General features: G+C 42.9%; 1 protein-coding gene across 7 annotated transcripts in view; it reads left to right on the top strand.

Annotated features, from left to right (window-relative positions):
- Nucleotides 1-2,919, top strand: part of XIAP (X-linked inhibitor of apoptosis) — a 60,648-nt gene extending 57,729 nt beyond the window's left edge. For 2 of the 7 annotated variants that reach the window (XM_075132535.1, XM_075132533.1), the window contains one exon: nt 2,208-2,919. In XM_075132535.1, coding sequence (XP_074988636.1) covers nt 2,208-2,363 — 156 coding nt within the window. In that variant the 3' untranslated portion in view covers nt 2,364-2,919. Of the gene's footprint in view, nt 1-1,028; nt 1,535-2,207 lie in introns of those variants that run through there. The other 5 variants (XM_075132534.1, XM_075132529.1, XM_075132530.1 and 2 more) reach the window with 4 other exon arrangements.
- Nucleotides 2,920-16,133: the final 13,214 nt, after the last annotated feature.

Raw genomic sequence — 16,133 nt, 5'->3', positions numbered from 1 at the left:
TTGTTTTTATTTATACTGTAACCAGAAGAAGGGGAAATGTTTGCATGATCTGCTACATTTGAAATATAACTGTAGGAGGTTAACACTAAAACATGATTACCATTTGCTAATAACATATACTAAGCTTCAACCCAAAAGGAAATGATTTTGCCCTGACTGGAAACTTGAACTAAAGCAGTGAAATATATCACCATAGTACTAGAGTAAAGACTATTTAAAGGAAAATATGTTACTTTTTGGGGCATGCAAACTCATGGTTGCCACACGTGGACTACATATAAGGCCAGCCTATCCAACATGTGCAAGACTAAATCCTCCAAATCTCTAAACCCCCTTAGATTGTGTAACTGCAGAGCTACTGGGGGTTTATGTGGAAACCCAACATGGCTGCAACTCATGATTCTAAGCCTGACTCTTCTACCCCAACTCTCCCATTGTGTACAGGATTAACCCATATATCCAACCAGGGCTAGGTGCTGAACAGTTTTGTGTTTACATACATCTTGCATTTCTGTGGTGCAGGCTTTTCCACACCAGATTATTGAAGAAATAGTTGGGTGCCTTGGGTGCCCATTTGTTCTTGTACCTGTTCAATGTGAAATGGTTCCAATCTCCTTTTCTTCATTTACTGTTTTTATTATTATTTTTGATTCGGGGGGAGGGGGGAAGGTAGAGGGACCAATTGGTCAAATGGGCCTAACCTCTTCTCCTTTTAGCACAGTTCCATTGATGGAGCTGAAATATGGATAAATGACTTTATTCCATGTATCTCCTTTAAACATTTCCATGGGTAGTCTGAAAATCCATCTGACAGAGAACAAACCTTGCCACCATTCCCCTGCAGTTCAGATTGTTGAGAACACCTCAGAATCCCTCAAAATCTTCTCCATGAACCTAGTTGCCATAATACATGTCACATGACCCTGGGAAGAGGACAGACCTCTGTGGTTCCATAAGGCCAAAATTAGCATTGTTTAGCTGCCTGTGGTGAGGAAACACCCCATTATAATAGAGAATGTTCTCCACAGCCACGGAGCAGAAAGATACAGTGGCATTCCTTGCAAGAGGATGTGGATATTCCCAATTTAAACAAAGATGGTGTCAAAATTAAAGTAAGGTAAGGTAATTAAAGTAAGGTATGATCAGTGCTGTTGATACTACTGTGTGAATGTTATGCATCAGAGGCATTTGCATTGCCTATATAAGGAGCTAAGGAGAGTACTTGTTTTTAAATGCTTGGACATGTCCCTTAAAGTAGTCTGTGTAGAAAATACAATGATAAGATGGTTGGGGTACATTGGGAACATGTAATGTACCAAGAATGATAAGGTAAGTGAAAATCTTCTGTCTTCTGAGGGTAACACTGCTTTATACTGACCTAGCCTATAACAGGAGTAACGACAGGATCTGGAGGCATGGATAACTTGGTTAGTGACTGTCAAAACAGATTGTAATTACTGGAAATCCAAGTTTACTAAAAATGTATACATGTACCTGTAAACATTTCACAATTAAAAGGAGTGTCTTGAATGTATACAGATTTAGTCTGTGTATTTAAGTTAAACCATGTCCTTCCACAAATTAACTAACAAACAAAAAACTCACCTTCCCTCTTCACAAAATGATTGTGACTGAATCTAGAAGACCATTCAAAATGAGTTGGTGTAACTTTTTATAACAAACTAGTTTAAAAATGTTTCTTCATAGAAAATGTTACAAAGGAATCTAGTTCTGTCTTAATATTGAATGGAGGTTCAAACATTTTGGGCAGGAAATTGGACTAACTGTGAGCTGAAAATGGAAATTTGTTCCCATAGGGACAACAATGCATTAGTCAGGGCCCCATGTGTTCCATGAACCCACAACTGTGGAATTAGCCAAATAATTCAGCCCTTTCAGCAGAATGTGTTCCAGAATCCTTTCATTTAAAAAACATTGTTTCTAGCAAAGATAACTTTTAAAATGTGAATCTAATGTAAACTGATGTGGTGGCATCTTCATGAGCTTGCAGACAGCCTGAAACAATAGTTCTGATATGTTAACTGCCACATTTAACTCAGTCAGGCCCCTATGGACTCTATTCTGCAGCTATGGATTCTGGCATTTTTCCAAGATGCTACACAGTACAGCACTTTTGCTGTGGAATTTGCCATTTGCACCTGATGTTTTTGTTTTGTTTCCCTGTCCATTTTGGGACCTGCTTATAGCTGCCTCTTGCTGTCCAGCTTTTCCCATGTGGAGGAGTTAATTGGTTTACAACGCATGCTTCCAGGACAGTTCCAGGGAGCCAATCAGCTGAAGATGGGGGAGCCAGAACTGTAGTCCTGCTTGCAGCTAGGGAATGGAGTGAACCAAAAGCATAGACTAGGCTGCTGTAGAATACCACAGTGGCCAGGGCACAGAGATCTACGGAGAAGAGACAGTGGAGATGCCTTCAAGTCCCCCACTTCTCTGGTACACGGTGGGTGGGGAGAAAGAAGTTCTGAGTGGGTCTGCCTGGACACTAGCTGTGCAGAACATACTGAAAATAAACATCCAAAACCTATAGTATTTGTAAGGGTGGCAGAATGGGGAGAGAGGAAATTGTACAAAATTTGTCACAGAATGTAAATATTTGCTGCAGAATTTGGTCCATCCTATCACAGAAAACAGTAAGCCCCTGTCTCTACTAATTTTACTGTACATAAAATATTTTGTTACTGCTGCACATGGATTTTCCTACATCTGTTCTAACTTGTTTTTAGTATATTAAAATATTACAAGCAAATGTGGCTGTCTGTAATGCTGTAGTGTTTAAACGTGTAAATTTTAATAAGTTGTGCACTAGGAACAACTTGTGATACATAAGCTGTTGCAGAAGGCAACAGAAGTGGTGTGAGGAAAACAGAAATACTTCTAATAAATGCAAGCAGAAAATTATTTTCGGTTTACTAAGGTTTTGTCTACATGGGGAGCTATTTCAGAATAGCTAACCTGGTCAATTTACCCATGAAGACAAGTCCTAGATTTTATGTTTTTCTTCTTCAAATGGTAATGAATAGTGGTTAAAGGCAATGGCTCTTATGTTTCCCTCCATTTCTACCTGCAGCATGTTCTCCTCACCTCCTCCAGGGGGAGAAGCCCCTCCACATTCAGACCACAGAATTTGGCCTACGTGAAATAGTGGGTGGAAGGGTGGAACTTAGCGCTGCTGCTCCGCACCAGGCCATTACGAATAGCTTAGCACGAGTTAATGCTACTCCAAATTACTTCACAGTCATAGCCAGAAGCAGCCAGTGGCTTTTGGGAGTCATGCTGTTATGTTGTGCTTGTGTGAGCTGAGGGGCAATATGAACACTGGACTCCCTGGCCTGAGTTTCACAGAACTTTCTGGACTTTTTGTATTTGAAGACCCTGTACAGTCCACTGAACCAATCCTTTCTGAGAGGACCATGCAAAAGGAAACTCCACCAGATGAACCTCATGGCATACCCTGGTCCCATTCTTGCCCTCCTATGTTGGAGAGGGCTTGATATGATTAACAGCCCTAATTTAACATACTAATGCCTCATGGTGCTGCTGTAAAAAAAAATCTTGGCTTAGGGGAGAGGGAGCCTTTCAACACAAGCTTTCCAGTGTGGCTCAGTCCCAGGTCAGTAGGTATACGAAATTAACTGATATCAGTTTGGTGATCTATGTGAAACGAGTTGTTGGTCTTATTCCAGTTTCTTGTGGGCAAGTGGCTACAGTACTGGTCATACCTTGGCTGGCTGTGTTAGCAGAAAGGCCATGATAGACTGGGCCATGGGGACTGAACTATTGTCTTGCCATCAGAGGTTGTCAAGATGAAATTCTATGGCAGGGCAAGGTGGGGAGATTTTCACTGATCCCACCATACCTGTTCTATGAATAGTTGCCTGTATGCTGCATGCATTTTGCGGCTGGATAGGTCAGTTTCCCATTTGGAGCAGAAATCTGTGACTCCTTCAGTTTATTTTCTTAGTTTGTTTTTATATAAAATGTATGTGAGTCCTGTTTCCTTGAAGGGGGTGGTCGCAACAGCACCAAGTTGTTCCATGTTGCAGAAACCTCTGGTAAGGCCCCTCTGCCCATCTCTCAGGGCCTGGTCTACATACATAATTGCACTGGTTTCAATGAAGATGCAATATTAGATCAATTTAGTCAAACAAGTTCAATTTTGTGTGGACATACTTATATGGGTTTAGCTTGCCCCTCTAAATAACTTATGTAGACAAGCAGAAGTTATTTATATCTAGTATACAGACAAGCCCCAGGACTAGCACACAACTCAACCAAATCAGCTACTTAACTACAGTCTGTGCCCCTGTTCACACACCCCTTTCCACCCACAACCCCTGCACTTTGTCTTTGAAAAGCCTAGTCCACAGTGCACTTCAGACGAAATGGTCTGGAATGGTGGTCTGGCTATTAGTTCTCCCTTTGTACAGCTGTTCTGCAATATAAAGGAAGCTCATATAGGTCTAGCAGCCCAGACAAAAAGAGTGCTTTAACCCATGCAATACCCTTAACAGCTCTTTGAAGGTGGTTACTGTATGGCACCTTTAGCACCTTCTATAGAGTTTTGTCCTGGGTGCCGATATATTAGTGACTCCTAATGTGCCAGCCATCACCACTTTTGCCATAAATGGGTGAATAAAGAATTTCAGTTTTCACTGCTGTCACTGATGTTTTTCAACAGCACTAAATTCACTTCTAAAATAGATAAAATACACCCTAGAAAATGCTCTTTTTCGTCTTCCCTATTTTGAATATCCATGCCAACAGACGATTCTTTGAAACCAACTTATCAATCGTATAGCTGTATCAGCTGCTATCTTTCATGGATTACCCTTTTTACACAAGGAGAGTCTTGCATCAAATGAAATTTCAAAAGACACTAAAAATCATGGACTGAATAGAGACACTGGATTCATGACTTACTACAACAATCTGTAACCCACTAACCCCCTCGTTTTGTCTTATGACTGCAGAGGTGTTTTTCTTCAAATGGTAATGAATAGTGGTTAAAGGCAATAGCTCTTATGTTTCCCTCCATTTCTACCTGCAGCATGTTATCCTCACCTTCTCCAGGGGAACCTGCAGAAGCCCCTCCACATTCAGACCACAGAAGTTGGCCCAAGTGAAATAATGGGCTATTCTACCTTGAATGGTCCCTGTGATGGAGTGTACCAGGCCCTCTGAGACCCCCTGCTAGACGCCTTGCAGTTACCACACCCTGCTCCAGAAAAGGAGCAGTGAAAGTGAGTCTTCCAGGACTGCCTAGAAAGGCCGTAGGGAAGAAGCCAATCAGAGTGCAGCAGGCTCAGTTGAAAGGTGCTGCAAGGCCTGCGCAGATCAGTTCCTGACTAGGACCGGAAGGGTGATGAAGTCCTGGAAGATAGATTGGGGAGGGGGAGCGGGAGCTCTGCTCTGCTCTGCTCTGCTCTGCTCAAGCAGGGATAGGATAGAAAAACTCTCCAGGCAGGGATGCTTGTGGAAGCCCTGTGCAAATAGGGAACAAGACAAATAGAACCCAAGGACTGTAACCTAAGGTAATGGGTGAAGGTGATGGGACCGAGTGGGAAGTGGCCCAGGGAACAGCAGCAATTAAGTAAAGGCAAGCAGTACAAGGTGGCTGTCTATAGGGTTCCTGGGTTGGGAGCCGGAGTAGTTAGTGGGCCTGTGCCACTGCCCCTTCCCCCTCCCCCCCACCGACCCAGACACTGGGAGAAGTGGCCTAAGCCACAAGAAGGGGATAGGACTTGGTATTAAAAGCCTAAGAAAGTGACTAGAGTTTAAACAGGCCTCGTTCCTGGAGAGGGCCAATCATTTATTGAAGTTCCTGGAAAGGGCCAGCCATTTATTGAAATTTGTTACCCTGGAATGGGAATGATGTTAAGAAGTAACCTGGCTGGAGAGCTCAGACACCACAGAATTGCTAACGTCAAAGAACTGTGAGGGAGAAGGCACTGCGTGGGTAGTGCTCTATAGCATGCTGGGAGAGACTTAAAGCTAATCCAGAAGGGCTGAGAGTTGAGCCCAGAGGCAGGGACACAGATACCAACAAGGGCACAGCGATAGCCTTGTTAGATAGTCCTTGTAATTTTCACTCCATGTATCTGAAAAAGAGGTGTTTTTACCCATGAAACTTATGCCCAAATAAATCTGTTAGTGTTTGAAGTGCCACCGGACTCCTCGTTCTTGTTAGACCTCTGTTACCCCAGAAAGAGTTCATCCATTTTAGACTATGTGCTACTTCGCTGTAGGGCTGAGCCACTGATGATCCTGCTGACAAGGGCAACAGTCAACGGGGTGGGGTGAGGGAGTAGCGTGAAAGAAAGTGAAGCAGGTTCACACCCAGCTGATGGGAGGCACTCACAAGAGGTGAGTGTGCCCCATCACAGTCCCTTACAATATGTGCTAACTACTTATGCTGAACAATCTGTTCCACCTTGCATTGTGTTGAGATGCCGGGATTACCTTTCCCAGAACTGGAGAAGAGCTCTGTGTGGCTTTAAAGAAGTTGTCCAATAAAAGATATTCCCTCACCCACCTTATCTAATTACAAAGCACTGACACACAAATCATTTTTCTCTGCTTAAAAATTTGTAAAGTAACAAACATCCTTCTGTGATGTTTTGTACCTCGGGGGGAACACCCAGCACCCCCATGTTCATCCTTATAATATGATTGTGTCGTATCTAATGCCAAGTTTGTCATGGATGTCTTTGGAAGGCTCATGATGTATTGAGCATTGTTGTTATGGTAATGTTATAGTAATTATTGTTATAGTAATATTATAGGTTGTGATTTCATGTATATAGTTATGTGGCTGAAAATGGCTTAAAGCAAGCCCAGGCAAAAATTCTCCAGAAGCAGAGGGGCATTTCATACCTCATCAGGGCATGTATGGGACAAACCCAGCCCAGCCTCACAGGAACAAAGGACACTGGCCTAGGCACCAACAAAGGATCTGTTGGACTCTCAAGTGAGTGACCCCCTTTCCTTTTGTCCATTTGGGACTGCGATGAGGTAATGCTAACCTGACTCTGAAGGCGGGGGGAGGCGCAAAGCCAAGAGGGAAGAAAGGACAGGATAACAGGGACAGATGTTTGCCATGCTCTCTCTCCCACCTTCATCTACAGACATCACCACCAAGCAACTGAAGCGCTGATCAAAGGGGAGAGCCTGGCTGAAGGGCAACCAGCCAGCCAGCCTGGGGTGAGAAGCACCTAGGTTTAGCAGGCCAATGCTCAAACCACTGAGCTATTCCTCCCCGCATTTTGTTTGACCAAATCTGACTTGTTATGCTTTGACTTATAATAACTTAAAATCTATCTTTGTAGTTAATAAATCTGTTTGTTCTACCTGAAGCAGTGCATTTGGTTTGAAGTGTGTCAGAGACTCCCCTGGGGACAACAAGCCTGGTAATATCAATTTCTTTGTTAAATTGATGAACTCATATAAGCTTGCAGCATACAGCAGGCATAACTGGACACTTCAAGATGGAGGTTCTCAGGGTTGTGTCTGGGACAGGAGATATTGGCTATTGTCATTTGGTTGCAAGTAGCTGGGAGCAGCTTACATGCCAGAGACTGTGCGTGAACAGCCCAGGAGTGGAGGTTCTCACAGCAGAGCAGGGTAAGGCTGGCTCCTAGAGCCAAGGATTGGAGTGACCTAGATCACCGGTCTGGATAACACTAGAGGGGAATGTCACACCTTCCCACTCCCTGCATGCAGCCCAAAGAAAATTCAAGCAGTCAAACAAAAAGAGTGGTTCATGAATGATTTTTTTCTTTGAATCATAGGATATCTGGATTGGAAGGGACCTCAGGAGGTCATCTAGTCCAACCCCCTGCTCAAAGCAGGACCAATCCCCAATTTTTGCCCCAGATCCCTAAATGGCCCCCCTCAAGGATTGAGCTCACAACCCTGGGTTTAGCAGGCCAATGCTCAAACCACTGAGCTATCCCTTCCCTTCTACTCCCCTCCCCTGAAGTACTTTTGATGGACACCCTGCTTTCTCTGACTGTACAAGCCATGTTATTCACAATTATAAGGCTCCATTTATTTTCTGTTGCTCTTATATTAAGTCACTTAAATTTGTCCCCCTTGAAATTAGATTTAAAATTTAGGATACGTAGGTTTAAAATGTTGAAGGCTTTGAAATCTCTCTTCCTTCAGGAGCTCATTCATATATTCCCTTAAGTGTAACATTTCTGATCAACTGATGACTGTTAAGCTTTTATTCTGGAGTAGTGTCTCCACATGGGGAGCATCTATTCTGCAATAGCTATTGTGGAATATCCTATTCTGCAATAGTTATGCTAGTCAATTCCCCTATTTAGATCAAGCCTTGAAATGTCTAGGATCAGGTGCCTCCTCCTAGCCATGGTTTTCTGGGAGTTGAGAGTAAACAAAAATCTATTATGGCAGTTTAATTGACACTTCATAGACATTCCGTACCCACTGCTTCCACTTTCCCGCCCCTCTGCCCGCCCCCCACACATGCCCACTGGTGTACAAGGTAGATTAATTTGCATAATAGAATATTGGCACAGGCTTTTTTGTATAAATGGGTGCTGGAGGGGCCAATGAATCTTGGAGAGGCTATGAGCATGTCTGCTCTGCAGCTGGGAGTTAGGGACAGAGAAACTCAAGCTAGCAGGCTCGACCTCGCTCATTAAAAATAGCTGTGTGGATTTTGTAGTTCCAACAGAGACTCGGGCCAGTCATCTAAGTTGAGGCCTACCCAACCTCCTGAGCTTCGCTGACTAGTAGCAAGAGTCTCCACTGGTGCCGCAATGTACACAATGCTATTTTTAGTATGCTAGTATGCATACTTAGCATGCAAACCCTGCTAGTGTGAGTCTGCTTACCTGGGCTGGGAGGCTTGCTCCCAGCTGCAGGGTAGACATGCTCTGTAAAAGGTCCGGGGTAAGGAGTGAGGAGGAGGAAACCCATTGGATACAGTTGTATGGGCAGAGGGTGTCCCACAATGCTCCTAGAGCATTCTCTAGGCTTGCAGTCAGTCAGTGGGAGCAGCCTTGAGCCCAGGAGGGCTTCCGAGAAGCACTGTCTGAAAACAAACTTCAAGGCGATGGCTGCAGCCCAGACAAAGCCAGAGCAAGGCTATGGTGACCAGAAGTCATCTCCGAGAAAGCAGGAGGCACAGGTAAGTTCTGGGAATGAAAACAGCCATTCTGCTCCTGCAGGCCCTGGCATGGCATGCAGGATTTTTGCTGAGGACTCGTCCGTTTCTCAGGAAATTTAAACCATTATCTAAGTAACGAAAGAAAACAAACAAAAACCCATTACAAAGCCCTTACTGTTTAGATGTGAAGAAAACCTGGATGTGAACAGATGCAATGCCATCTGCCTGAAAATATAGCTCTCAGAGCGCTGTGAGCTGCCCCTTTCATTGGAATTGTGTATTATCTCTGATGCCTAACTATGACAATTCAAATAGCGACATAACCGATTTTATTGCTAACAATTTTAGCAGAAACATCTATCTGTGGGCAGAGTTGTGGCTGAATATTCCCACAGCTTCTGCCCCTACCCCTAGCCTCTGATTTGCCAGGTCTGGAAGTGGAGACAAAATCATGCCCTGGATCCGGAGAAGTTGGCCTGAGTGATAGCTTGTCCCTTCCATCTGAAGTTGTGCCTCAGATGGAGGTGAGTCTTTTCTCATGAATCTGGGATTAGTTTTTTTCTGACTAAAGCTTGTGTGGGCTTTACATTGTCTTGAAAATATAAGCTTTAAAACAACTCTTTATGGACTCTTTATCTTGGAAGTCTAGCCTGAAGAGTGTAGACAAGAAAGAGAAAGGACTCCGGGTGGGGTCCAGTGATCTGAATAAAACTGCCTGTCTGGGAGTTAGGGCACGCCTTCACTGGCAATGCTAAAGTGTGTCTTGTGTAGTCGTGGCATAAAAAAAAACCCCACCCCCGTGAAGGGAATAGCTACCAGCGCTGGGAGGGTGCATTGTCTACACTGGCACTTCACAGTGTTGAAACTTGCAGTGCTCAGGGGTGTATTTTTTCACCCCTGAGCGAGAAAGTTGCAGCGCTGTGAAGTGCCAGTGTAGACAAGCCCTTAGTTAGCATACAAGTGGTATATTGCAGGAGGCTGGCTGTTTGGCTTATTGCTTTTAGGGCCAGGGTGGGCTGCAACACTGCCTTCTCTCTCCATTGAGGGATCAAGTTGGTTCTCCGTGATTCCAGGCAGTCTCTTTGACAGGACCAGGAGAGCATATTAGGCTGGAAATTATAGATCCAAAGGTGGTCAGGACTTTAGTCTGGGATCCTGTCATGGCGTAACAGAAAATAGGGGTGGAATATATAAAGACACTTCCTACAGAACAGGGAGAGACCTAGAGTGAGCTAGGGGTGTGAAGTAGCTCTCCAGGAAATTATGAAAAAGTACTCCATTTTTGTTTCTCATGTAATTGGGTTCATCTTTAAAAGGACTTGGAGGCAGACCCATCTGGTGAGGGCTGAGCTGTTTTCAGAGGACTTGGAAGTATCTGCCAAGGGGAGGTTTTTTCACTCAGTTATAGATATAATCCAGGGGTGTGGCTTTTATTTAGTTTGGTTTGTCACATACCTGTCCTTCCCTGGGGATGAATCCCTCAGCACGAGCAAGGATAAATCAAACCCTCAAACTCTTTTGCTCATGTGAGTTAATTCTTATCTTTAAAGGAGTGATTATTTAGTTCTGGTCTTCTCTTACACATAAAAGGAAGAGGAAGCAGAGTTGCAGTGTGAGTTCCTGCTCCAGTACCATCAAAGAGGAGGTGGAAGTGATGTGATAGCATGGTTCTGATGATTGGAAGGAGGATTCATGGATTGGAAGGAGGATTCATTCTTGAGTGTGTCCTTGGCTTCTATGGTGTAGAGATTTCCGGATTTTCTTCCTCTGATTGCCAGTTCAGATCTGTTAGTGCTGATGCCTTTGCCTTCTATGGTGCCTTCTTAAACGGCTGTATCTGATGAGGATTGGAGTTGGAAGGAGAGTTCTGTGTTGTGGTGTCTCAGTTCCAGAGGCTGTCTGAATTGGCCTCACCACCACAAAGAATGGACTTTGAAGCTCATCTGGGTAGCTCTTGGAATAGAGGGGCTACAACTCCAAAGGAGTCAATTTCTCCCTGTAATTCCCATAGGATTTTTGGTGCTAGGACACCACAGGGGAGGTGGGGATTCCTTGTGGGGAGGTAGGGATTTTACTAAGGTCTCTTTTCTCTGTCATCCTTGGATAATGTGGCCTTTTAGCCTAGTTCCACTTGATCTCACAGGGAATGAGGATTCCTAGGAAGCAGGAGGCCACATCAGGAACTTTAGATCATCCTTCAGCTTCTCCCAAGAAGCTAAAAGAACAAGACAAGGTCCACTGCTTGCTCTCTGTCATCTGCCAACTAATCACTCTCTTGTCTCAGCCATTAGCCCCAAAAAATGATATGCTATAAGAGGCAGTACACTTAACCTGGTTCCTCCTGATCTGTCTACATGAAGTCCCAGGCAAACCAGTAAAATCAGTCAAAGGGAGAACACAAAGGGAAGAATTCCAAAGAGACTCGAGAAAAGGAAAAGAGAGTAAGTAAATACCTAAAAATTACCTAAAGTTTTCTCTCTTCAGGTCATTTACATTAAAAATATCTCAGCTGTAAATTTAAGAGTAGGCTGCATTTGAACTTCACTGTTTTCTCAATAGACTAAATATGTGGAACTAATGTTAATATTTGGATTTTATGTACAGCTAAATCTGCTTCACTCTTGTGCTTTTATCTTTTGCAATAGATCTGTACAATCTTCAAAGTTTATTATTTGAGCTTTCACCTGAGCAAGCCTATTATATTTCAGGCAAAATGACAAGAGTACTACACACTCAGGAACACCAGAAACTTTATTTTTGATGGTGTATACCTTGTTTTAATGTAAAGTGAGTGTATCATGCCCAGTCAATTTCTTTCAGTTGTAGGGAGCAGACAGATGAACCTAGGTCCCTCCTGTCTTTTCTTTCTGTTTCTCATTTAACATGCCTATATAACAAGCCCAGTTTTTAAATTTAGCTTTTAAGTTTTTCGCACTTCATCCACAACTTCCAAACTGATATTTGCAGGCTCATATTCAGGATCAGCAACAGCACCTTTGTTCCTATGTGTAAAACATGAAAATAACACTTTGAATGTAGTTCTGTGACTAGGCATTCAAGATATTATTTCAGGGTGTACCCAAAGTCTTACAACAGGACTTTTCCACCACACTTAACTTTTGCCCCCATTCATTTGCTCTCATGAAAACCTTCTTGCTCTTTTTAACTTTCTCCAAAAATATACCAGAACAAATAATAGATGCTGTAGTTTTTTAAATGTCTAAATGTACTCTGCTTTCAAGACAGTTTGTTTGCTTATCCTCATGATTCCCCCTAATTCTAGGAATTGGGGAAAGGGGAAAAGAACCTGTATTTTCATGGAAGCAAATTCTAGTTATAGCATATATTTTATGTTCATATACCCTTCAAATACATTTTTTGAATGTACCAACTGGTTGATTACACATGGAATAACTAGACAGCACAAATGATTGCATCAGTCATTTATTTATTTTTCAGTTCTCTTTAGCTGACTGCAAATTATGTAGAAAATGCCTTACCCACCATTTGATCCATGAAGATTCACTCTAGTTACAAAAAGACCACAACTACTAATGGATGTTTTTCTCTCCAGGCACCGCACTGTTGTATGTTAACTGTCAAACTGGGAGGATGATCTAGTGGGGGGTGGGTCTGTCTTGGGTCTGGTACAATTCAATATTTTCATTAATGACTTTCACAATGGAGTGAAGAATATGCTTACAAAATGTGTGGAAAACACTGATGGGATTCCCCAGGGTACAATCTGGAACTGTGGGACCACTGTACTCCTTTAACTCTTTAGCCTGGGTTGTCTCTCATAAAGCTATGCTAGTGATAAGCAGCAACACCCCTTCAGGCACTGTGATCCCTCAGCCATCAGCATATGGAACCCCACACCCAGCTGTATTACATGAATACTTCCTGAGCCACTCATGAATCATACAGAGAGAGGCACCAGCCAATCACCCCAGCCGTGCACCCCATCTTACACTGCTCAAGACTCCCTTGGGCAATGCAAGCTCATTAATTAATTTGCCACTTCAAAAGGAAAGTGGACATACCACCACCCTTTGTAAACTGAACTGAGATTCGCTAAGCACTTCAACCAAAACCACACTGTTTTAGGTAAAATATAAAACAGATTTATTAACTGCAGGAAGACAGATTTAAGTGATTATAAGTAGCAGGCATAGAGATCAAAATTGGCTACAGAAGAAATAAAAATAGAAAACACAGTCTAAATTCCAACTTTAACAGACTAAGCATGATTTGAATCAAGCAGTTTCTCATGCTAACAGATGTTACAGGCAGCTCACAATTCCTCAACACACAGACTGGACTGGTCCCTTCCTGGGACCAATCTCCCTAGTTCCAAGTCTTTGACTTCCAGATGATCTTCCAGGTGTTGAGATGGGGTCGGAGAGGGAGGTGTGAGAGGCCAAGTGATGATGTCACTGTCCCTCTTTTATACTTTCTTCCAGCTGCTGAAAAGATCCTTGCTGTGAAATGGGAGTCAGGCAGTGCTCATTGTGTACATGCCTTCTCTAAGAAACCTTGGGATAGTGGATTCTTCTTAATGGGCCATTAAGGCCTGTCTGGCGAGTGATGATCACTCCTTTCTCCCTACTGAAAGGCCAGCTGTGGGCATCTCCCAACCTCACAATGTATTTCAGTAACACATATAGCAACACCTCATAACTTCACATACAATGACAATTCAACAGGATATTAATGTTCAACAAATTAAGACTTCTTAAATAATACCTCACAAGTCATACTTTGTACAAAATATATCAATCATATGACTGTGGTGTATTTGGGGGTTCCAGGGTGTCACAGACACCAAGGTGGAAGGAGTTGCAAGAACTTGGAATGACAGAATCAGAATTCAAAAGGACCTTGATATATTGGAGAATTGGTCTGAAATCAACAAGATGAAGTTCAATTCAATTCCTGCCCTTAGGAAGGAAAAATCAAATGCACAAATACAAAATGGAGAAAAACTGACTAGGCAGCAGTACTGCTGAAAAGGATCTGGAGATTGCAGTGGATCACAAATTGAAGATAAGCCAACAGAGTGATTCAGTTTTGCAAAAGACTAATATAATTTGGGGATGTTTTAGCAGAAGCGTCATATGTAAGACATAGGAGTCCCTCTCTCCTTGGCATCAGCAAGGCCTTGCCTCAGCTGGAGTACTCTCTGTCCAGTTCTGGGCACCACACTTTAAGAAAGATGTGTACAAACTGAAAAGAGTCCGCAGGAGAGCAACGAAAATGATAAAAGGTTTAGAAAATCTGACCTACGAGGAAAGGTTAAAAAAGCTGGGTATGTTTAATACTGAGAAAAAAGACTGAGTGGGCCCCCGATAATAGTCTTCATATATTAAGGGCTGTTGTAAAGTGGACAGTGATCAATTGTTCTCCATGTCCACTGACGATAGGACAAGAAGGAATCTGCTCAATCTACAGCAAGGGAAAAACTTTCTAACTATAAAGTATAGTTAAGTACTGGAATAAGTTACCAAGGGAGGTTGCGGAATCCCCGTCATTGGAGATTTTAAAAAACAGGTTAGACAAACCCCTATTGGGGATAGTCTAGATTTGGCCTTGCCTCAGTGTGTGGGGGAATGGACTAGATCAGTGCTACTCAAAGTGGTGGTCCGCGGACTGGTTCTGGTGCCGGTCCGCGAGCCATCGGCTGCCGGTCTGCGCACACATTGGAAAAAAAATTGCCGGTCCCCAACATCAGATAGCTTGAGAAGCACTGGACTAGATGACCTCTCAGTGTCCCTTCCAGCCTCTATGAGTTATTTACCCTTTGTGGAAGGTGAATATCAAGACAGGCATCATGGGTGGAAGAGAGGAGTCAACGGTTACATGATAAGAAATAATGTCAGATGTTTGCCGTGGCAGTTGTATAGGGCGCAAAGGCCAGAACAAGAAGTTTGTATTTGATGTGGTGTGCCTTAGAGGGATTTAAAAATGGGGATGACATAGATAGTTGGCAAAAAGAAAAGGAGTACTTGTGGCACCTTAGAGACTAACCAATTTATTTGAGCATGAGCTTTCGTGAGCTACAGCTCACTTCATCAGATGTTTACCGTGGAAACTGCAGCAGACTTTATATACACACAGAGAATATGAAACAATACCTCCTCCCACCCCACTGTCCTGCTGGTAATAGCTTATCTAAAATGATCAACAGGTGGGCCATTTCCAGCACAAATCCAGGTTTTCTCACCCTCCACCCCCCCACACAAATTCACTCTCCTGCTGGTGCTAGCCCATCCAAAGTGACAACTCTTTACATAATCAAGTCGGGCTATTTCCTGCATAGATCAAGGTTTTCTCACATCCCCCCCACCCCCATACACACACAAACTCACTCTCCTGCTGGTAATAGCTCATCTAAACTGACCACTCTCCAAGTTTAAATCCAAGTTAAACCAGAACATCTGGGGGGGGGGGGGGGTAGGAAAAAACAAGAGGAAACAAGGGGAAACAGGCTACCTTGCATAATGACTTAGCCACGGTAAACATCTGATGAAGTGAGCTGTAGCTCACGAAAGCTCATGCTCAAATAAATTGGTTAGTCTCTAAGGTGCCACAAGTACTCCTTTTCTTTTTGCGAATACAGACTAACACGGCTGTTCCTCTGAAACCTGTCATAGATAGTTGGGAGAGTATGACAGCTGGTCAAAAAATAGTAAAGATTTGTCATTAAACATTTTGAAATTTTCATTGTAGAGTTTTCTCAAGGAAATGGTTTTTAAATCAGAATTTTTTTGTGAAAATGTTTATCAAATATTTGGTTTATAAAACTTTCATGATCTTCCCGCCTCTTGCTTAATCCTTTTCTCCCCTTATTCCCTTTTTTCTTTTTTGCCACTGAAATAAGGAGTGGGAAAAACAAAAAACTATAAAGGGTTTGGGGATTTAATAGAAAAAAGATCATTTTTTTAAAAATGAAAATATTATGCTATTTATGTATTTAGGA

The sequence above is a fragment of the Caretta caretta genome, chromosome 9 (assembly GCF_965140235.1).
Source record: "Caretta caretta isolate rCarCar2 chromosome 9, rCarCar1.hap1, whole genome shotgun sequence".
Lineage (NCBI taxonomy): Eukaryota > Metazoa > Chordata > Testudines > Cheloniidae > Caretta > Caretta caretta.
This window is presented reverse-complemented; position numbering and strand designations above follow the sequence as displayed.